The 22,755-nt window shown below is 38.6% G+C and overlaps 1 protein-coding gene and 2 long non-coding RNA genes across 3 annotated transcripts in view; 1 reads left to right on the plus strand and 2 right to left on the minus strand.

The window, feature by feature from the left end:
- The window catches only part of LOC149594186 (D(1) dopamine receptor-like), a 51,363-nt gene extending 29,167 nt beyond the window's left edge, over nt 1-22,196 (minus strand). The window contains exon 1 of the mRNA XM_089861324.1: nt 21,512-22,196. Within this exon, the coding sequence (XP_089717450.1) occupies nt 21,512-22,147 (636 nt within the window). The 5' untranslated portion in view covers nt 22,148-22,196. The remainder of the gene's footprint in view (nt 1-21,511) is intronic.
- LOC149594189 (uncharacterized) lies at nt 10,418-12,301 on the minus strand. The gene is made up of 2 exons (XR_016379351.1): nt 11,408-12,301; nt 10,418-11,342 (listed from the first exon to the last, which is right to left on the minus strand). It is a non-coding gene; the product is annotated as an uncharacterized LOC149594189 (long non-coding RNA).
- On the plus strand, nt 16,871-18,057 carry LOC149594190 (uncharacterized). The gene is made up of 2 exons (XR_016379352.1): nt 16,871-17,067; nt 17,133-18,057. It is a non-coding gene; the product is annotated as an uncharacterized LOC149594190 (long non-coding RNA).
- Nucleotides 22,197-22,755: the final 559 nt, after the last annotated feature.

Consider the following 22,755-nt stretch of genomic DNA (forward strand, 5'->3'; position numbering starts at 1 on the left):
AGTAGTCCTCGTTTTTAAGACTAATTAAACGCTAGGCCTAATTATTTTGTATTAAGAGATAATTTATTTCTAATATTTTCCCTTTTAAATTTGAAGGCCAGCGGCGTAGCCAGGGATTTTGATGCCCAGGGCGGGGGTTGAGGCTGTTAATGCCCCCCATCCATTACCCCTTGATCAAACGGTGAATGAATGACACATATTTTGTTTTATCGAAAGTTCTTACCTCGGGGAGGGGGGCTACGATTGCGCCGCGCCGCGGCCACAGCTACACCGCGAAAAAGGACTGTGGCTAAACACGCGTCACGCGTGCGTTCAGTGAATCAGTACAGTTCTGACAGTTCGTCTCTCATACGTTCTAGGAAATTGTACCAGCTCTATCACACATGAAGCGTGCATTTTTGTCTAGAGAATGGTAATACCAAGAACGGATTTATGCTAATAAGATCAAAGGGCAAATATAAGGATAGGACAAAGACAAATATCTTTTGTCCTATCCTTAAATCCATTCTTAGCTACGATGTGGGTCTTAGTTTGACCCGGGTTGTTGTTGGCGGTGGTGGTGGCGTCGTGAAAGAAAACTGCCTTAGGCAGTATAAAATATTTCGTTCGTCATCGAAGGGAGAGTGAATGGGAGAGAATTGGGGTGAGGTGATATTTTTTGTTCGTGTATTTTGAAAGGAAGGGAATTATAATGGTAAGTTTAAGCATTGGATTTATTTGTACTAGTAAAGTTAAGCTTTGTGAATTGTGTTTTACGTTTGCTCGATATATTTGAAGCGAGAGAGAGGATTATGGTATTGCCTTAATTTAAATGGACGGTTTAATACTCCCTTTATAATTCCTGTCACCCGTCGACAAAAAAGGGTTTCACGCTTACAATCCCGCTCCCCTATATCAAAATTGAAAGAAATCGAGGGTAATTTTTAAAAAGCAAAAACAAGTAAATACCGACGTTATATTTAGAACGGTCTTAAGGTGGTGTTTATTATTAGAAGTTACGTCTATTTTTCCACAAATCGAGAAGAAAGTACCAGCTTGGGGCCCCAGATATTACAATTATAACGTGTATTTCTCCACAAACCGAGAAGAATTTTAAAAGAAAGTACTAGCTTGGGGCACAGATATTGCAATTATAACGCAAGAAAATTTATTGAAGTAAGGATTAAGGGTTTTAGTTTTTTGCTGGGTCATCGAGGGGCTATTCACTCTGACCTTCTTTACTTCTTTTAATGGGTATTTCGTTTTACCAAAAATAAAAAGGGAAAGTGTCGGACTGCCATATTTTCCTGCCTTTGCCTTAGCTTGACATGCATTTCGAGACGCTCAAGCGCGCGAGAAACGCTCTTACGCCATCAAACGGGAGAATTTGGCATAAGCGTATCTCAAAGAAGAGTCACAAACTCACAACCTCGGACCTCCGCGCTCTGTTCTATTTTCTTTAGTGTTATTTACGCGTTTCAACGAGGTTAAAGTTTGCTTAAAACCTTAGCACGCCGAATTTAAATTAAAAATGCCGCAGATGTTCTTGAAATCATCGTTTAATTAAAAAAAACTCATCGTTAAAATCGTTTAGAATTTTGTTTAAATTTAGGCCTTGCAGCTAAAACCTTTTTCTATTAGAAAATAACATCAATAGTAGCAAACCAAATTAATACAAACATGTACATCATCAAATTAAATTGTGGCGATAAACTGCAGTAACCACGGTTAGTCTCAGTAGCGAGCTGCAGAGAACAAATATCTGTGTCCGATCCGTTTCAATTCCTTAACAAGACATTTTTTTCCTGTTTCCGTTCCGTTTCCATAAAATCGTTCATTAGCTCTTCCATTTCCGTTCCGTTTCCACAACTCCTTTATTAACTGTTTCGTTTCCGTAATATAGATTTTTTTTACTTCCGATTTCGTTTTGAGCCGGGGGAACGGAACGGACTCCGCGGAAAACGGAAAAAATTCCGTTTCGTGCAGCTCTCTAAGCCTCAATCAATAGCAGCTAATGTAAAATAAAACCGCACTATTTCTACACGCGCAATATTACAAATTATCTTAGGTAGGTGGTGAATAGGCGAGGGGGATGAAACATATTTCTCGAGTATGCATTCACCCCACCAAATGCATGTCACAAACGAAGGAGAGAGTCAACACTTTCCCCTATTTATTTTTGGTTTTGGTTTTATCACTGTTAAAGGATGCGCATCGTGGGGATTTCCGTTCGTGTCACATGCACCATTTTAATTATAACAGAAGTAAAAAAAAGTAATAATTTTAAAACAGTTAAGGTAGTGCATCGAGGGGCTATTCACTCAAATTTTCTGTACGCCTGTTAAGTACTGTACGATGTGGCTACTATTACGAGCCCAGCCTAGGGTCGTCTTGTTTATTATTTTACATATCCCGTTTTATTATCTTACATATGTCGTTTTTGCTGGGGCAGCTTGTTTTTAAATAAAATTTCGATATTGGTCAGCTTAGGTAGTATCATAAGGGAATTATAAACATTAAGGAGACGTATTTCCAGCCTACGAATGAGGGTATTGTGTGTCAGCTATTTTAGTATTCAAGTCTTATCTCAAAAATCACCATATAGAGCTATCTCATAAGTTTTAGTGTGACGTCACCCATGCTATTTTCCTATATAATCAAAGCGGTACCAAACATGGCCGCCAACTTCTAAAGCTAAGCCCTATGACGTTTTACCTAGGTACTGACGTCACAACTGAGATAGCTCTATACGTGACTCGTTTTAAGTAACAAGATGATGGGGGTGGATCCGAAATCTGAGAGAAATAGGCTTGCGAGCTAACTGTGGGACGGCTCAGGTTGGGTGGGACTCCAAAATGTCGGACGCATTGGTAATTGGTCAAGAAGGGCTAAAGACGAACCAATTGCAATAGATGGTTTTATAAAATAGGGAGAGCTTGTAGAGAAAATGTTGCCCCGGACGTCATTTTCTACGTCATCTCGCAAAAGCCAATGAAAGGCGACCATTTCCTTAAAGCATAGCCTAATCGATCACGTTGGCTGCACGAGTAACAAGCGTGAGCGAGTGCGCTACGCTTATTTCCGGTTAGCAGATTGTCTGCTTTTCGCGATCGTGCCGCCAGGGTGGAAAAACCGTTAAGCCTTGGCTAGCTAAGTTTTTTCACATTCATTTTAAAATTTAAATAAGATAATTAATGTCAATCAGTGCTCAATTTAGTAGAAAAACCTCAACGTCACAACTTTCAGAACTAGAGGCCATGGTAAAAAGTCTGACATATGACCTTGATGTTAGATCGTTCTCCAATGTTTTGAGCTCATTTTCACCTCTCCGAATGACGATGACGTAACGGAGAGGTATTACACTGGATGTGTGTCTGTCACCGCGTTCGCAATTAACAAATCGGAGTAAAAGTGTTCGCAGAAAGCAATATTGGCTTCTACTCCATTATCATCGTTAAGAAGTACACGGCGTTCGGCTAGGGCTACAAGAAACGTCTAGCCATGGCAGCTTGGGCTTCCACCAGAGGTTCACGCAATTGCGGCTCTTCTGTGAATCAATCGCCTAATATACCCTAAATTTCCTAAACTTGTTAAAGAGGCATACGCTTGAATTGAAACGTCAACAATAGCTCTGTTTAAAATGATTTTAGGAATAATATTTCTTAAAACGATTTAACTAGAATTAATGTAAATTACTGTCTATTAAAATAATTACTATCAATTGCATTCATTTAATTATTTATGAGAAACCTCTTAATTGCGTCTCGACTCGGAGAGGTTTATTTTCGTTTCCCAACTTGTAAAATCTGTTACAACTCTATCGACGGTTTTAGGGTGGAATTCATAAACGTCGGACGCAACGCAATTTAGTACAGGTAGAGGCAGAACGTTAGCGCATGACGCCCTGCCCTCGTTTGTACTAAATTGCGTTGCGTCCGACGTTTATGAATCCCACCTTTATTACTCAAAACTTCCGATTTTGAAGAAATGTGTCCATTAGTGGTAACATAAGTACCATAATTACCCCTGGGTAATTATGGTACTTATGGTGGTAATGTATTTCCTCGCTACCATTTCTCAAATTTTCTCGAACGGGAAATTTTGAAATATATAACTTAAATATGAAGTCTTTAAATGTTTCAAATTTTTTTTAGCAATTTTAAAATGAAAATTTTAATTTCTTTGAATTTGTTATGCTTAGCAATAGCAAAAGGAGATGATCCGAATGACCAGTTTAAAAACTGCCTGGTCCAGTTTAAAAATTAAATCGGAGGGGGGTCAGTGGTCCACGAGACCGCTAAAAAAATTCTAGGGTAATCAGAGCCCTGACATTAACTCAAATATTTTAATTATCCACTTCTTTAGTTTAGCAGGTTACCCTTAAATTTTGTTAGTGGTCTCGTGGACCACTGACTCCCTCCGTTTTAATTTTTAAAATAAACCAGGCAATTTTTAAAGTGGCTCTGTGCCACCACCTTATGTCCCACGCTTACGCAGACTGCTCCCCTGCTCTAGAATAAATTAAATGGCTTATTCCCAGGGCCCGTCGTCTGCTAAAGTTTGAGGACGACAGTAATTGTGTAGCAGCTGGACTCTGCTGGAGTGTAAAAGATAATGGTTTTTTTTTATCAATCTCGAAGGTCACACAGAACATTTCTTCTCATTCCAAAGACTAATAACTAGATACTCAGATAGACAGCAAAATACAACACGCTACATTTTAATATATTAAGATTACGAGCGTAATCTGACTGCAATGTAAAATCATAAACTTACTAATTATTAACGTTTCTAATCCGCTAATCGTTAAAAGATCAAAGTCGCGTCTTATAGAGTTATGGGGAGTAGAATATTGATTTCCGAAGCCAGTGATCACAAATAGAAAGGAGGGTCAGAGAGATCAAATTCTCCGTCAGCCCCCCCTCGCCCTTTACAAAAACAGTACCAGTGCTGGGACGAGAGGGCCGCACATGCGCAATCGGCGCAACGGAGGGGGATTGAAAAATCGGTGGAGTTTTTTACGTTTCGGCAAATACACCCTTTCGACGGGAAAAGGGGGAGGGGTAGTCAACCCTTAGTATCGGGAGATACAAGGGGGCTGCTCCAGTGCCGTGTTTGCGCTCTCTCAGATCCAAAACGCCTACAGCGCAGGCGTTAAAAAGCGAGATGGAAGGATGAGTTTTACCCCCGCGCCTTTCCTTCTTAGACTCGTCGAAAGGGTGTTACGACCGAGGTGTGAGCCTCTAACCGTATTTTCGTGTTTACTCTTTTTGAATTTCCTTCTGAACGGATGACGTGACATCTTACTCCTCGGCTGTGCGCCGAGGTAGATGCGCGTCAGAGCCATGTTGGTCGGCCGTTATAGTTACCTTCCCCCTTCAGCTATCTTTGACTCTCCTTTCTATTTGTGATCACTGCCGAAGCTAATGCAGACGAAAACCTGTGGGAATTGCTTCCTATAAATCGCGGGTGTTGATTGGCTGGTTGGTGGCTATACCAAAATTGAAATGCTTGTTTTGTATACAAAACAACAATTATTGTTTAAAGCTAGATTCCCACTCAACCGAAAGCACGGCAGAAAGGGGTTCGATCAAAAAATCTTCACACCGAGCCCGACGGAATTACCGTTCGGCCGGGCGTAAGTTGCGTTCTATTTTTTCAGTTGTGTTCCGCGTTACGCCGGTGTCTCAGCCATTTAAGCTTATGTTTCACTTTGCGTAAATCACGACGTTTTTGCCCGACGTCAAGTGACAACCGAAAAAAGGATAGTTACGCTGGACAGAAATTACGAGTGTGGCGATATTAGCTTTCTATTTTTTCGGCCGAGTTCAACTTTAACGCTCTGCGCGAGCCAATCATTAACAAGCGTAAATCGTGACGTCGTTTTCGACCATGAGTGTTTAGGAAGAGGAAGTCCGCGGTCCGCCATGTTTCTATTTATTTAGTTCCTAATCGAGTCAGTTACTAGTACAAATCCCTGAGAATGCCGAAGGTCAATGCTGAAAATCTGTAGAAGAGGAGGTTAGGATATGGAACACAAACATTACAAAGACCAAAAGGGAAAGACAATAGATGGGCCGCAATTGGTTTAAAAAATGTTCAGTTTATCTGGTAAGCCTTTGTTCCATTATTTGCGGGAACTACGCTAAGTGAAAACGCTATAAAGCTGGGCGACAACGAAAAAAACAAATCTGACGTTTGACGTCCAGCTGCAAAGTAGTTCTTTTCGGTCAAGTGAAAACCAAAGAGGAGGGAAATAGGGAGAGAGAATCAGCATAGGCAGCCGTGATCCATGCGTAGTGAGAAGAGGGGAAAATGTACGGTACGCCGCGGCTCTTAACGCGCAACTTATTCGCGCACAGTTGACGTTACAGGTTCTCCTCTTTCGGGCTACCAATACTAGAGAGAAATTTCAGTTACGTAGGGGATGACAAGATAGAGGCGGTTAGGTCCCCCCCTGCGCTAAAGAAGTGCGTCCTAAATGTTATCGTACCAGAAAGTTTTGTTACTACCCCCCCCCCTATTTTTCGGCGGATTTTATAGAGCGCGTTTCTATCTCCCTATTTCCCTCCTCTTCGTGAAAACCCTGCTTTAAATTTTCCCACTGACTACGTCATAAATTTCAAGAGCACATGTGCATACGCGAGATAGATTGATAGCCGTCATTTTTAGAGCTATATGCAAGTAGTGGTTGATCAAGTCTTAACGCCACCAAGAAAGATAAATTAAGTTTAATTAATGGAAGTAAAAAGAGATTAGATTTAATTAGAAGCTTTATTGAGGAGGTTAGAAAATATCCCTTCGTGTACAATCTAAGCAACTAAGGATAAAAAGATACCAATTCAGAGTCTGTCTCGTGAGAGTCGTGACCCAAAATTATCTACCGCCAAACTCAAAATCCAGTCGTAGTGTGAACGGTGTTCCGTCGCAGGCCGACATAAGTTAAAATTTCCACCGTCGGCCGACGGCCGCGTGATTTCCGCCGTTTTTTTTTAGCCACATCGTATGATGAACATCTACGATGTGGGTCTTAGTTTGACCTGGCCTGTTGTTGTTGTTGTCGGTGGGTGTGAGCGGCGTCGTTGTCGTGAAAGAGTACCGAATTTGGCAGTATAAAATTTTTCGTTCGTCATCGAAGGGAGAGTGAATGAGAGAGAATTGGGGTGAAGTGATATTTTTCGTGATTATAATAGTAAGTTTAAGCATAGCATTTAATTGTGGTTAAGCATTGTGAATTGAGTGTTACGTTTGCTCGATATATTTAAAGCGAGAGAGAGCATTATTTTATTGCCTTAATTTAAATGGGAGGTTTCCTACTCCCTTTCAATTTTCTGTCACCCGTCGACAATAAGGATTTTACGCTAACAATCACGCTCCCCTTGAGTCCCTATCACCTATTTCAACTTTCAAAGAAATCAAGGGAAATTTTAAAAGCAAAAGCAATACTGATGTTACTTTTAGAATGGCCATAAGGCACCGGGATATCACAATTGTGTTTTACCGAATTCTTTCTCTTTCAAACGCTTCTGGCCATAAGTTCATGTTATAAATTTATAAGATGCGAAAATTATGCGTCGGCATAAGTCTATGTTGTTAACTAAAACTTTCGGTACGTGTATTAATTGAGCGTTAATTACGTAATAATTTTAGCACTGTTAAAAGGTAACTCGATCATCGAGGGGGTAATCACTAAAACTTCATGTTCTTCTATTAAGGGTTACTTGTGTGTAATCATTTTAGCATTGTTGTTTTTAGAATGGTCTTACGGGTAATCATTTTAGCAATGTTAAGGGTAGCGCATCGAGGGGCCACTCACTCAAAATTTCTCTTTGTGTCCCACTATTACATTTATAACATAAATAAATTTATTGAAGTAAGGTTTACGGGTAATCATTTTAGCGCAGTTGAAAGTAGCTCATCAAGGGGCTATTCACATAAATTGTATGTAAGCCTGTTAAGTACGGTACGATGTGTCTACTATTACGAGCCCTTGGGTCGTCTTGTTTTTCGTTCGAGTGGGAATTTAGTTTTATACGGTGGTAGGTTCAGAACACGTTAGCCCAACTAGTTTTGAAACTCTCTTTATTACGAGTTTGAATCGATTTGACTTTTCCTCAGTTCACGCTTTAAGCTAGATTCACCCTCGACGGAAAAAAACCCGGCGGAAATCAGGCAGCCGACGGTAGAAATTTTAGCTTACACCGGCGTCCGCCGGTAGACAGTTCACACTATTGAGTCTGGCGAAAAATATTTTTGGGTCACGTAACGGATTTGAGTGGTTTCCGTATTTCACACTCTGAATTGGTATCTTTGTCCCCCTTCAAGTCATCCATATTAACAAAAAAGGGTTTGCGAATACCACTTTTTGGGTATCGAACCGGTTACCGAATACCAAAATTTTTCATTATCAAATACCGCATCGAATAGAGTAGTGGCACTCCATGTTAACTACCCATAGAGCTTAATACAGTCAAAGGCAAGTAGCTGCCATTACTCTATAGTTTATTCCAAATCGATTACCGAATAGTTAGGCCTTGGTAAACTTTTGAGCTATATCAGTTGAAGGAGGGAAACGTCACAGTTGGGCCTGCCAATAATCGGAGCCGGTTTCCACCCTCCCTCCGTGCGGGCTGATGAAGAACTCTATTTTAAATTTCGCGCACAATAAGGCGCTTGGGCGGGGACTGGCGAAGCACCCTCTCAAAAGCTCTCCTTTCCCCCGAATTGAAATAGCTCTATAGCAAACGCGTTGTGATTGGCCCAATTGTATCACCTGATGGATAATGTTCAATAACAAGAAAATTGGAAAATACTTCAACACTATTTTTCTGGTAAGTAGGAAAAACATTCAGTTTGCTTAACGACTTTTCAAGAAAAAAACCAAAGGTCCCCAACTTCTTTATAGACCTATTTTTACCTCTCCGAGTGACGATGACGGCACGGAGATGTATTACACTGGACGTGTCTGTGTGGGTGTCAGTGAGTGTATCTGTCACCACGTTCGCAGTTGGCAAATGGAGCAGAAAGCAATTTTTGGCTTCTACTCCATCATCACGGTTAGCATAAGCATATCAAACCACCCGTAAGCGTGAATTCACAATAAGACCACGGGTAATCACCATTGTACAAGGGCGCCAGAGAGAAATTTGAGGTTCTACGCCACCTAGAGGGAAAACGAAGCAATTCTCTCCTTCCCGATTCCCCCTACCACTTTATAACCCGGAAATCTAAGCAGTCGTCTGCTTCTGCAATAAATGGCAGCGGTAATCGGTTTAGTAGGGGCTTTTAAGACTTAAGATGTTTGTTTAAGATTAGGAACAGCAAATTACCTCGAATTTTTAAAGAAAATGGGAAAAACTCTTAGTGATAAGTGTACACAGTACAACTGGTTTCTTACGAACAGGATAAGTACAAAAGAGAAAAGTGTAGGTTGCCGCATGCCTTCATTACGCGAACTTCAAAATCCACGTTTTAGCCCCACTAGCAGACGACAATGTTTGTTATGATTACAAGTATTAATAGAGGTAGAGCGAGGGGGAAACCACTTGTGAAATCAGGTGTACAAAATTTTTGAAATCACAATTGAAGTCCATAAATTGTTTTTGAAGTCTCTATAAATCGCAAAGTTTAGTTGAAATCTCGGAAATCTTAGGAAGTCCCTAGAGAATCCCTTGAAGTCATGCGAAGTCCTTGGAAATCGCTTGAAGTCAGTCGAAGTCTCTCGGAAGTCTCTTGAAGTCATACGAAATCGCTTTGAAATCCCTTTGAAATCTCTCTGAAGTCAAGAGAAGTCATACGAAGTCCCTTTGAAATCTCTTGAAGTCTCTTGGAAATCTCTTGAAGTCTCTTGGAAATCTCTTGAAGTCTCTCGGAAATCTCTTGAAGTCTCTCGGAAATCTCTTGAAGTCTCTCGGAAATCTCTTGAAGTCTCTCGGAAATCTCTTGAAGTCTCTCAGAAGTCATACGAAGTCCGTTGGAAATCTCTTGAAGTCAAATGAAGTGGTAGAAAAATCCCTTGAAGTCTATTGAAATTCCGTCTTTCATAAGTGGAAATTTCCTTTTCTTCAAATTTTATCTTCAATAGTCTTGATCAGGGCCGGAAATAAGCACAGGACACTGGAATTTTAAAATGTGCCATATTTTTGTTAAAAACTAAGGGGGTCACTGGACAGTTTGACCAATAAAATTGTGGAAGTTTTGATAGCTTGACTATGGAGATGTGATACTATTTCTGCACACTACAGTGGACAATGTCCTATAAATTTTCCAGTCAAACAGGGGGGGGCTGGTCTTGATCCCTCAATTTTCGGCCGTTTTCGGAGGTGCAATGCTACCAGACTCTTGTGCCAGACACTCTTCCCCAGAATTTTTTCCTTTTTGGACTTATTGTCGGCTGCTAATCATTCCGTTTTCAAGGAATATTCGTAAAAACGATATATTTTTGTTTGTGGCGAAGTTTAATTGGCTTAATTTAAACTACTATTTAACTAAATTGGGAACCTTCGAAATACAGCATACAAGCAGCCAATTTAAAAATTGTGTCTTCTAGTTCTCTGAACTATGAATTCGAGTATGAATCAGACGATAATCAGTTTCAAAAACCTGAGGGGTCGGAGGTTTTGGAAACAGTGTACGGGATTTCGAAATCCAATTTGATTTCTTCGGATTTCGTTTGATTTCGTCGGAATTCAATTGATTTCGTCGGATTTTGTTTGATTTCAAAATTCGATAAAATCCAACGGATTTTGCAATTTTTCCCGTGATTTCCTCGGATTTTTTCCATGATTTCGGCAGATTTTGGGATATTTCAATTGATTTCGTTGGATTTTGTGATTTCATTTGAGTTTGGATTTCGTGAATTTTGTAATGGATTTCGCGATTTCGTTACTGATTTTGTGATTTCTTTGTTGACTTTGTGGTATCTTTACTGATTTTGTAATTTCTCTACTGATTTTGTGATTTCTCTACTGATTTTGTGATTTCTTTACTGTTTTGTTATTTCTTTATTGATTTCGGATTTTTTATGAGATTTATTAAGTTGGATTTCGCGGGTAGCGTACGGGATTTCATGAATGACCGACCCCTTGCAAAAACTACTGCCCAAGCGCTCACTGGCGTGATTGAGTTAGCTATGCCACGACAAAAACTTCTTTCCGTAAATAGCGGCCGATCACGTGATCATATTTTCCCGCGTGAAACGTCGCAGAATTCTTGAGACATAAGCGACGATCAAATGGATCAGTATACTATCCGGGCTTGTATCTGCGCCATATAATCAAGAAGGAATTTACTATAAGAAGGCCTAAAAAGGCGTCCGGTGCGCGCGTGATAGTCGACAATCCCCCCTCATGGGTGGGGGGAGGCTGGAAAAGAAGGCGGGACTTAATATTTTATCTTACTCTATGTTTCCACCATCTATCTCTTTTACCTTCTCGTTAAGCCTTGGTTTGGTTTTTGGAACTCACGAAATCATAAGTATAGTACACTTGATTCGATTTTGAAACAATTATAGAACGAACGATTTTCACGTAGAGACAAGTATTCAAACTCCATTAAGTTAGGTTCAAAACCTTTAACTAACTTGTTAATGGCAATTAAAAACCATTCCCTAACCGTTTCAGCACCGCTGGCAGCCTCCATTTTCTGCTTACTTTGCTAGACGTTTTCTTTCTCTATTCGGAATACGTCAATCGCGTCTGTATGACCTATCCCCGCGGGATCCAATAGGAAAGCGCAGAGCAATGAGGGACATGAAAGGGGTGGGGCTTACTTGTCCACTAACACCGGCGTAAGAGTAGAAGCGTAAAATCTAGTGACTTAGGCATTCTTATAGTAAATTAATTCTTGATATAATTCTGCATAGATAATTGCTTTCGGTTGCTCTGCACCTTAGTACTTAATAGCGAAGTACATAGATATTTTTTAATTATTACAATTTAATGAAGTCTTGAGAAAAAAATAGAAATCGGCTTTAGTCTATAAATTCTATTGAAGTCACTTGAAGTCTTTAAATTATGTTGAAGTCACTAGAAGTCTTTAAATTATGTTGAAGTCACTAGAAGTCTTTACAAATTCTATTGAAGTCACTTGAAGTCTATAAAATGTAATGAAGTCACTTGAAGTCTCTAAATTATATTGAAGTCACTTGAAGTCTTCATAAATTGTATTGAAGTCACTTGAAGTCTTTATAAATTGTATTGAAGTCACTTGAAGTCTTTATAAATTATATTGAAGTCCCTTGAAGTCTTTATAAATTTTATTGAAGTCATCTGAAATCAAATACAGTTAGTGAAGTCTTTGAAGTCGAATGAAGTCTTTGATAGTTCAATTGAAGACATTTGAAATCTGAAATCAGGTGTACAAAATTTTCTTAGTGGTTTCCCCCTCGAGGTAGAGCTTATAATAGGTAAGTTTAAGATATATATTAATCCTTGTATTTATTTCCAAGCTTTCGGTAGCATCCCTTGCGCGATTTGAATAAAGTTTCCCTTTTGTGCCACCAGGAAGACTTGTGTCGCGAGTTTTACCAAGACAATGCCTGTGGCTAATTTCCCGCCGATTCACGCTTACGGGTGGTTTGATATGCTTATGCGGTTAGGGTTAAGATGTATGTGGTGATCGGCTAGGGTTACGAGAAACGTCTAGCCTCCTCCCTATGTCAGCTAAAGCTTCCACCAATGGTTCACGCAATTGCGGCTTTTCTTATCATTAACTGTGAATCAATCGCCTTATATACCCTAAATTTCCAAAAATTGTTAAAGAGGCATACGCTTGAATTCAAACGTAAGGGACCGTCCATAAACTACGTCACGCGAAAAAAGCATTTTCTGACCCCCCGTCCCCCCCAGATCACGCTTCGTCACGCTTTTCTCAGACCCCTCCCCTAAAAACCACGTCACATTTCTTTAACCCCCCCCCCCTCCGCACTATGATTTGTCTTAATTTACAAATTTAATTTTATTAATTTCTTGAATGATGCCGCCCTCTCAGAAATATTTTGCTCGGCTGAAAATTCAAGTTCGCTTCCGTTTTAAGCCTTTTCCCTCTGATTGACCTTTAGAATTTTAATGTCTGGATGTGTTTTTTATAAGATTCAAAAAAGTTCCATAAGGCTTAGTTAAAGGGGCACAATTTTAGGTTTCGACACTGTCACCGAAAACAGACTAATCGAGCTTGAGATTTTGAAAATTTGCCAAAGAATCGAAACCATTTCAATCGGCAGCGGGATTTGATTCATCCTCACAAATAATAGGGGCGAATAAACAGAGACATAAGAGAGTTTACGCTGTTTATTTTAAATGCGCTATTTAAATTGGCTATATTAAGGTGTAAATAGTAGATAATTGCTTAAATTTTCTACTATTTAAGTGATGATGGAATAACAATTTTGGTAAATTATTGTAACGGTGGACTATGGAATGTTGTCTTTCTTCTTCTATAACATAAGAGAGCCAATCGGCCCCTTACTGACTTCCTAACAAAATCAATGCTAAATGTGACGTCACGCATCGAAGAACCCCTCCCTCCCCCTTGTCACGGACCGTCAAAAATTTAGAAACCCCCTCCCCCCATAAGAGTGTGACGTAGTTTATGGACGGTCCCTAAACAATAGCTATGTTTAAAATGATTTTAGGAATAGTGTTTCTTGAAACGATTTAACTAGAATTAAGGTAAATTACTGCCGATTAAAATAATTAATATCAATTATATTTAATTAATTATTTAAGAAAAACCTCTTAATTGTGTAGATATAGGCCTCGTCTCGACTCGGAGAGGTTTATTTTGGTTTCCCAACTTGTTTAGTTTTGAAAATATTTGGACAGTTTCGAAACGGTTTTCCATGCGAGGGGGAAACCACTAAGAAAATTTTGTACACCTGATTTCAGATTTCAAATGTCTTCAATTGAACTATCAAAGACTTCATTCGACTTCAAAGACTTCACTAACTGTATTTGATTTCAGATGACTTCAATAAAATTTATAAAGACTTCAAGGGACTTCAATATAATTTATAAAGACTTCAAGTGACTTCAATACAATTTATAAAGACTTCAAGTGACTTCAATACAATTTATGAAGACTTCAAGTGACTTCAATATAATTTAGAGACTTCAAGTGACTTCATTACATTTTATAGACTTCAAGTGACTTCAATAGAATTTGTAAAGACTTCTAGTGACTTCAACATAATTTAAAGACTTCTAGTGACTTCAACATAATTTAAAGACTTCAAGTGACTTCAATAGAATTTATAGACTAAAGCCGATTTCTATTTTTTTCTCAAGACTTCATTAAATTGTAATAATTAAAAAATATCTATGTACTTCGCTATTAAGTACTAAGGTGCAGAGCAACCGAAAGCAATTATCTATGCAGAATTATATCAAGAATTAATTTACTATAAGAATGCCTAAGTCACTAGATTTTACGCTTCTACTCTTACGCCGGTGTTAGTGGACAAGTAAGCCCCACCCCTTTCATGTCCCTCATTGCTCTGCGCTTTCCTATTGGATCCCGCGGGGATAGGTCATACAGACGCGATTGACGTATTCCGAATAGAGAAAGAAAACGTCTAGCAAAGTAAGCAGAAAATGGAGGCTGCCAGCGGCAGTGATGGGCGCGCTCCTTAAAGCTCCGCTCACTAGGAGTATTTTGAGAGATGAGTAGATAGTTTTTTTCTACATGTGAGAGGAGCGTGAGAGGAGAGGGGTAAAATTTCATAATGGAACGGAGTTGGAGATGAGAGTGCTATTTTTTGGAGTTCCAAGAGATGAGTTGCGACGAGTCCAAATGTTTGAGAACTCCTGGAGTTGAGTTGAAGATGAGCGCCAAATATTTAAAACCAGAATAGGTGAACTCTTGTGAGCGGTATTTCTTTTGTACACCCGAGATATGAGATTTTCCTTTGCTACAATTATTAATGGCTCAATGAGTTGAGTTTAACGTGAGCTGCTATTATTTGCAACTGCATGAAATGATTAACGGGGGAACAGAAATTTTTTGGAGCTCCAAGAGATGAAATTTTGCTGAGCAGCAATATTTGGAGCTCTCAGAGATGAGGTTTTGGTGAGCAGCAATTGTTCGGAGCTCCAAGAGATGAGTTTGTGGCGAGTAAAAATAAATTTGGACCTCCAAGAAATGATATTTTTGTGAGTGGCAATGACTTGGAACTCCGAAAAATGGGTCTTTGGTGAGGGAACTATTTTGCGGCTTCAAGAGATGAGGTTTAGGTGAGTGTCCCTGTAATTGCAACTCCAGATTCCTATGAGTACTGAATACTTTGGTTCAAAATTCTCATTCCCACACTTGATTAAGGCAGGAAAGTAATTTTCAGTGTTAAATGAAGGCTTATACAGGGTGTTACTGATTTGTCCGCCATAAATTAAATGCTGTGTTCGAGATATTGGGGTCTGCAATTATGTTACTGAGATATATGGACCATAAAATATTGACCCCAATTTCCCGCAAAACCATGGGAAAAGTTAGAAATGTTGATTAGTCTTTCGTTTATGAGAGACTTATCGGAAGTAATTATAAAAAGTAATGAGCAAAAAAGACGGAAAACAGTTTGGGGAAAATTTTAGACATAATAATATCATAAATGAGATGAGATGAATGGTGGTACATAGAGAATTTCATAAATGAGATACAACAGGCGGTTATACTTAGAGATGTGAAATTACCGTAATTTTTAAAAACGGTAATTTACCGGGTAAATTACCGATAAATTACCGGTAATTTACCGATTGAAATTTAGGGAAAACAAAAATTACCGTTCAGCCGGTAATTTTTGGTAATTTATATTGCCCCTTACTTACAATCCATTACTTTATACAACGTTTAATTGTGAGCACTATCTTGACTGCTTTACACGTATTTGCGGCTTTTGCTACCAAGACGGCAGCCGTGGCCTTTCTAATCTGAACTCTAACTAAATATTTATTAAAAGACTAATTTGTAGTGCAACTTTGTAAGTACTGGCTAGCGAGTAGCGCCTAGTGAGTCATTTTGCAAGTAAGCACAGAAATAATTGATCGCTTAAGTGTAAAATGAAGTGTTAAGGCGCAATTAAAATGTTTGGTAATTTACCACGGTAATTTACCGGTAAATTACCATTGTAAAATTATGGTAAGATATAAAACGGTAATTTATGCGGTATTTGGTAAATTACCGGTAATTTACGGACGGTAAATTACCGACTCACATTTCTAGTTATACTGTTCAAATTTTTAATTGAGAAGAGTACCAACACGATTACAATTTTAAAATGAGATGAGATGAGCTTTGAAAAGAGCTCATTAATATGAGCTTTGACAATGAGTCGAGCGGTAAAATATATGAAGAACTCCAGAAATAAATGAAAAGAAAAAAAGAGAAGCCTTAAAATTTTAATGAGATGATATTTGGTATTGAATTGAGAGCGAAATATGAGATGAGCGTCATAAGCTATTGAGTTCACAAAAACCATAAAGAGAGGTGAGCTTCGAGTATCGAAAAAACCAGTTGAAATGAGATGAGATGAAACCCATAAATTCCTTGTGGAAATGTGCCCAATAATTGAGAGCTGACGGACTTGGTATATGGAAGAGCGGAGAGCACTGTGAGCTCGCCATATTTTTTTGTGTCAGTGTGAGGCGAGAGCTTTTTGTGCCATTTATTTACTAGAGTAATTGAGCAGAGAGCAGCGCCATCTTGGAGAACACGCACATATTATTTTATGAGAGGAGAGGCTATGACAAATATATTGTAAAAGAAAGCGGAGAAGAGTAGCTACTCTTTTTCGCAAAACCAAAAGTGAGCGAGAGCTGAGAGCTCCTACTCTCTGAGTAAATACTCGTGAGCGTGAGCGTGAGAAAATGAAAAATCAGGAAAATGCCCATCACTGGCCAGCGGTGCTGAAACGGTTAGGGAATGGTTTTTAATTGCCATTAACAAGTTAGTTAAAGGTTTTGAACCTAACTTAATGGAGTTTGAATACTTGTCTCTACGTGAAAATCGTTCGTTCTATAATTGTTTCAAAATCGAATCAAGTGTACTATACTTATGATTTCGTGAGTTCCAAAAACCAAACCAAGGCTTAACGAGAAGGTAAAAGAGATAGATGGTGGAAACATAGAGTAAGATAAAATATTAAGTCCCGCCTTCTTTTCCAGCCTCCCCCCACCCATGAGGGGGGATTGTCGACTATCACGCGCGCACCGGACGCCTTTTTAGGCCTTCTTATAGTAAATTCCTTCTTGATTATATGGCGCAGATACAAGCCCGGATAGTATACTGATCCATTTGATCGTCGCTTATGTCTCAAGAATTCTGCGACGTTTCACGCGGGAAAATATGATCACGTGATCGGCCGCTATTTACGGAAAGAAGTTTTTGTCGTGGCATAGCTAACTCAATCACGCCAGTGAGCGCTTGGGCAGTAGTTTTTGCAAGGGGTCGGTCATTCATGAAATCCCGTACGCTACCCGCGAAATCCAACTTAATAAATCTCATAAAAAATCCGAAATCAATAAAGAAATAACAAAACAGTAAAGAAATCACAAAATCAGTAGAGAAATCACAAAATCAGTAGAGAAATTACAAAATCAGTAAAGATACCACAAAGTCAACAAAGAAATCACAAAATCAGTAACGAAATCGCGAAATCCATTACAAAATTCACGAAATCCAAACTCAAATGAAATCACAAAATCCAACGAAATCAATTGAAATATCCCAAAATCTGCCGAAATCATGGAAAAAATCCGAGGAAATCACGGGAAAAATTGCAAAATCCGTTGGATTTTATCGAATTTTGAAATCAAACAAAATCCGACGAAATCAATTGAATTCCGACGAAATCAAACGAAATCCGAAGAAATCAAATTGGATTTCGAAATCCCGTACACTGTTTCCAAAACCTCCGACCCCTCAGGTTTTTGAAACTGATTATCGTCTGATTCATACTCGAATTCATAGTTCAGAGAACTAGAAGACACAATTTTTAAATTGGCTGCTTGTATGCTGTATTTCGAAGGTTCCCAATTTAGTTAAATAGTAGTTTAAATTAAGCCAATTAAACTTCGCCACAAACAAAAATATATCGTTTTTACGAATATTCCTTGAAAACGGAATGATTAGCAGCCGACAATAAGTCCAAAAAGGAAAAAATTCTGGGGAAGAGTGTCTGGCACAAGAGTCTGGTAGCATTGCACCTCCGAAAACGGCCGAAAATTGAGGGATCAAGACCAGCCCCCCCCTGTTTGACTGGAAAATTTATAGGACATTGTCCACTGTAGTGTGCAGAAATAGTATCACATCTCCATAGTCAAGCTATCAAAACTTCCACAATTTTATTGGTCAAACTGTCCAGTGACCCCCTTAGTTTTTAACAAAAATATGGCACATTTTAAAATTCCAGTGTCCTGTGCTTATTTCCGGCCCTGATCAAGACTATTGAAGATAAAATTTGAAGAAAAGGAAATTTCCACTTATGAAAGACGGAATTTCAATAGACTTCAAGGGATTTTTCTACCACTTCATTTGACTTCAAGAGATTTCCAACGGACTTCGTATGACTTCTGAGAGACTTCAAGAGATTTCCGAGAGACTTCAAGAGATTTCCGAGAGACTTCAAGAGATTTCCGAGAGACTTCAAGAGATTTCCAAGAGACTTCAAGAGATTTCCAAGAGACTTCAAGAGATTTCCAAGAGACTTCAAGAGATTTCAAAGGGACTTCGTATGACTTCTCTTGACTTCAGAGAGATTTCAAAGGGATTTCAAAGCGATTTCGTATGACTTCAAGAGACTTCCGAGAGACTTCGACTGACTTCAAGCGATTTCCAAGGACTTCGCATGACTTCAAGGGATTCTCTAGGGACTTCCTAAGATTTCCGAGATTTCAACTAAACTTTGCGATTTATAGAGACTTCAAAAACAATTTATGGACTTCAATTGTGATTTCAAAAATTTTGTACACCTGATTTCACAAGTGGTTTCCCCCTCGTTTCCATGTAAATGTGAAAATGTTTTTAGGGTGTGTATCAAGCCGAAGTCTGAACTGTTTCTCTAGGGTAAATTTTCTTACACGAGTCATTTGTGTCATTTTTTCTCATGGTAGATTTGCTGTGAAGGCTGAATTGCTGTAGGCCTAGGCCTAGCGACGAAAGCAATAGAAAGATTGAGAAAAGTCCATTTCTAGATCCATTTAATAGGTTTAGACACAAACCACTAAACTAATAGTCTAAAATGGCATTTCAAATCTAAAATTTGGAGACTCGCTAGGGATTACCTTAAGCACGGTTTTCACTTGACCGAAAAAAAAAACTACTTTGCGGCTGGATTTCTTTTCTACGTTGTCGCCCAGCGTTATAATGTTTTCACTTAGCGTAGTCCCACAAATAATGGAACCAAGGCTTACCAGATAAACTGAACATTTTTACACCAATTGCGGCCCATCTATTGTCTTTCCTTTTTGGACTTTGTAATCTTTGTGTCCCATATCATAAAGATATGGATGGGTTAATAAAACTTTCAGCATTGACCTTCGGCATTCTCAGGGATTTGTATGTAACTGACTCGATTAGGAACTAAATAAATAGAAACATGGCGGACCCCGGACGTTCTTAACCGAACACGTGTGGTCGAAAATGAATCTTTAGAAAGCAAATATCGCTACGCGCAACGTTATTTCAGTGTGTTTTTTTTTCGGTTGTCGCTTGACGTCGGGCGAAAACGTCGTGATTTACGCCAAGTGAAAACCGTGCTTTATTCTGTACTAAGCCTTTGACACCGCCCCACCAGGCGTCTGTTTAAATCATTTTCAAATTAATTATTTAATTAAACTTCAAATCAAGGTGTGGTAAATATTAAAAGTTGAGGTGAGTTACGATAACTAAATGCTTAAAGGTTGATAGGAGGCTCATTTGCTTCTCATTTTACCGAGGGGCTAGTCATTCGCCAAACGTTTCTACACCTGATTACTGATTTCTGAATTGTTGCGCGAATTCCGATGATTACTGAACGAATTCCTTGATTTCAGTGATTAAGCACTACCTCCTATATAAGAATAAAGGCCCGAGTATGGGAATTTTTTTATCTTCGAAATGCGGCATTTTAATTCGCGGGATTTAGACGCAGCGCGGCGCTCGTTTCCAGACTTTGACGTCACATTTATCACGTGTTTGTGTCGTCTGTAGCAGACGAGAGGCTCTCATGGTTGTCTTGGCGGATTGGGAGGGAGTCCGAGGGACTGCTCTAGACCCTTTTGTTCGTCACATTTGTGAATTATGCGTTCAGCACTGCGTTTCTTATATTACTTTTGGTTAAGGTAATTTCTTTAACTTTTTCTTTCAAAATACTAAAGAAGTACTAAATATTTATTTTTTTATCGATTTGCTTGTATTAAATATTGACTTAAATAGCATTTTTAAAATTTGAAGGTTGCATTTAACCCTTGGTCTATTTTCATAATAGGAAATGTAGAAATAAATTTTCAATTCTTTCTAAACAGTATTTTTAATTTAGGTTCAAAATGGTTCCCTGAATATAATTATTTAAACAAGATAAGTTGATGTTTAAGTTAACTAATTTAAATGAGATTTAAAAGTAAAAATTTGATAAGATAATTTTGAATTTTAATAGATATTGTTTTTATTAAAAGTTTAAAATTAAAACTGATGCACTGAGTTTTAATAAAATTATTTTTCAACTTTAATAACACCTGTTTTTTAAGCTTGCCTATAATTATAAATTAAAAGTATGAAACTGGTATTGAATTAAGTCTATTAATATTAAACATAAAATAGTTCTAATTAACCAATGTTGGCCAAATAGTCAAAGTCATTGTGCTAATGCGAACGGGCGTGATTTTAAATAAGAAATCCTGAAACGAGCTCCACCTCACGGGGAAACCGCACAATTATATACAAGTTCAAATCCCCATCTGACGAGGGAGCATACTCGGGCCTTTATTCTTATATAGGAGGTATAGGAGGTAGTGGATTAAGATTATTTTCGATAATTTTCCGTATCCTTTACACGGATTTCCCATTATTGCCGCAGATAACTTGTGATTCCTGTTTGAATTCCGGTGATGTTTTGGTATATGCCGTGATTACCACTGGATTCTTCGTGAATTACGACGAATGCAGTCATTATTTCTATTTCAACTGATTACGATTTTTATTATGAATTTTAGAATTCCACGATTGATTATGTGTGATTATTTCACGAAATGTGTGATTACCGAGGTGATTACAAAAGATTACTAGTAAATCATGTGATTATTTCTGATTTTCTCAAGATTTCATGTGATTTGCTGTGATAATCGGAAATTACTGATTACCTTTGATTACCCACAAGAATAATTTTGATAACTGATGATTTTCTAGCAATTTTAGAATTCAAGTAATCGTCCTGCGGTTTTTTACACCTGATTATTCAAGTAAATAACGGTTAACCCCTCGCATTTTAGGTAGCGTCTACAGTCAATTCTGGCAACCTTAAAAGAACTATACTTTTGTGTTTTTACCTTTTAACTCTTGGCCTTACCTTTAATGTGCAATGTTCCATATGAGCATACAATGAAACAGGTTGATCACTATACCATCCGAAGAAGATGGGTACGAATGATATTGTTGCTGAACACAACCACACTGACGCAATGGCGAAAAACACGCGCCTTTTCGAAACGCAAGACCTGTACCGTAAGGGTCTCATTATAGCCCAAAAACGATCCAGGGCTACCACGCACAAATGGAGAATAGAAGCCGTGCAACACATTACGTCACAAGATATCCACAAATGGCACGGAATGGCACCGAACAACCAGCGCCGTTCTATATCATACACGACCAAAAAGGGCATAACGAAAAGCGCCACTGTAATGTCCGCTGTGGCCAAACTGGCCAGTAAGAAGTTAGTGACCGATCGCAAACGACGGAAACGCGCCACGACCACAATCACCAGGGTATTGCCCACTAGCGTTACAGCGATCACCATGACGCATAGTAAGGCGCCGAATGCTCTGAAGGCCCGGAATCCGTGTGATGAATCAGCTATGGATAGATCTTGCGCCGCCATTTTCACATCGAGATCTATGTCGTTTTCGCTCCAGTTGCTAGTAGTAGTAGTAGTATTTAAGGCTTCCCACCAAGGGTTAGTGCCTTTTACAGGATGACCGTCCATTTCGGGTGTAAAGCGGATTAATACTTGGGGAAGTAGACTGGATACCAAAGGGACCTGTTAAGGAATAAGATCAAAAGAAACGGATCAGTCTCGTCAATCGTCTAAGACCATTAAACTCGGATGGATTGGAATGATAAGCTAAAACCAACGTTCTTCTAAGGTACCTTCCCATTGCACAGAATTCCATTAGACCGAATCCCGCCAATATTTTTAATGAATTTAGCCCAACGGCGGGTTTGGTATTTATAATTCAAACGACGCTATTTGTCGAATCAATGTCTATCTTCATTGACTTCTCAAATAATATGCCTTTTCCAAAAAATTACTGTTAGGTTAGGAGGACGTCTCTACCTCTTTGGAGCGGTTATACACTTGAAACGTCTGACTTAAAGTATTTTCATGATGAATATAACATTAAAAAATAAATATTAGCAATTGGTTTTATTATGTCATATTTCGCTGATTTATTACTATTTTGTTCTTACAATCCCTGGTTTTAAAATAATAATTTAGATAAAGTTTGGATCTTGTGTTCATTTTAAGTAGTCCTTAAATTGTTCTTAGTTAATTTTATTTATTTTAATTCCATTGGGAAAAATCCGAAGTGC

This window comes from Phalangium opilio, unplaced genomic scaffold (assembly GCF_054372755.1).
Source record: "Phalangium opilio isolate 3A_F unplaced genomic scaffold, DU_Popi_V2 ptg000390l_1, whole genome shotgun sequence".
Lineage (NCBI taxonomy): Eukaryota > Metazoa > Arthropoda > Arachnida > Opiliones > Phalangiidae > Phalangium > Phalangium opilio.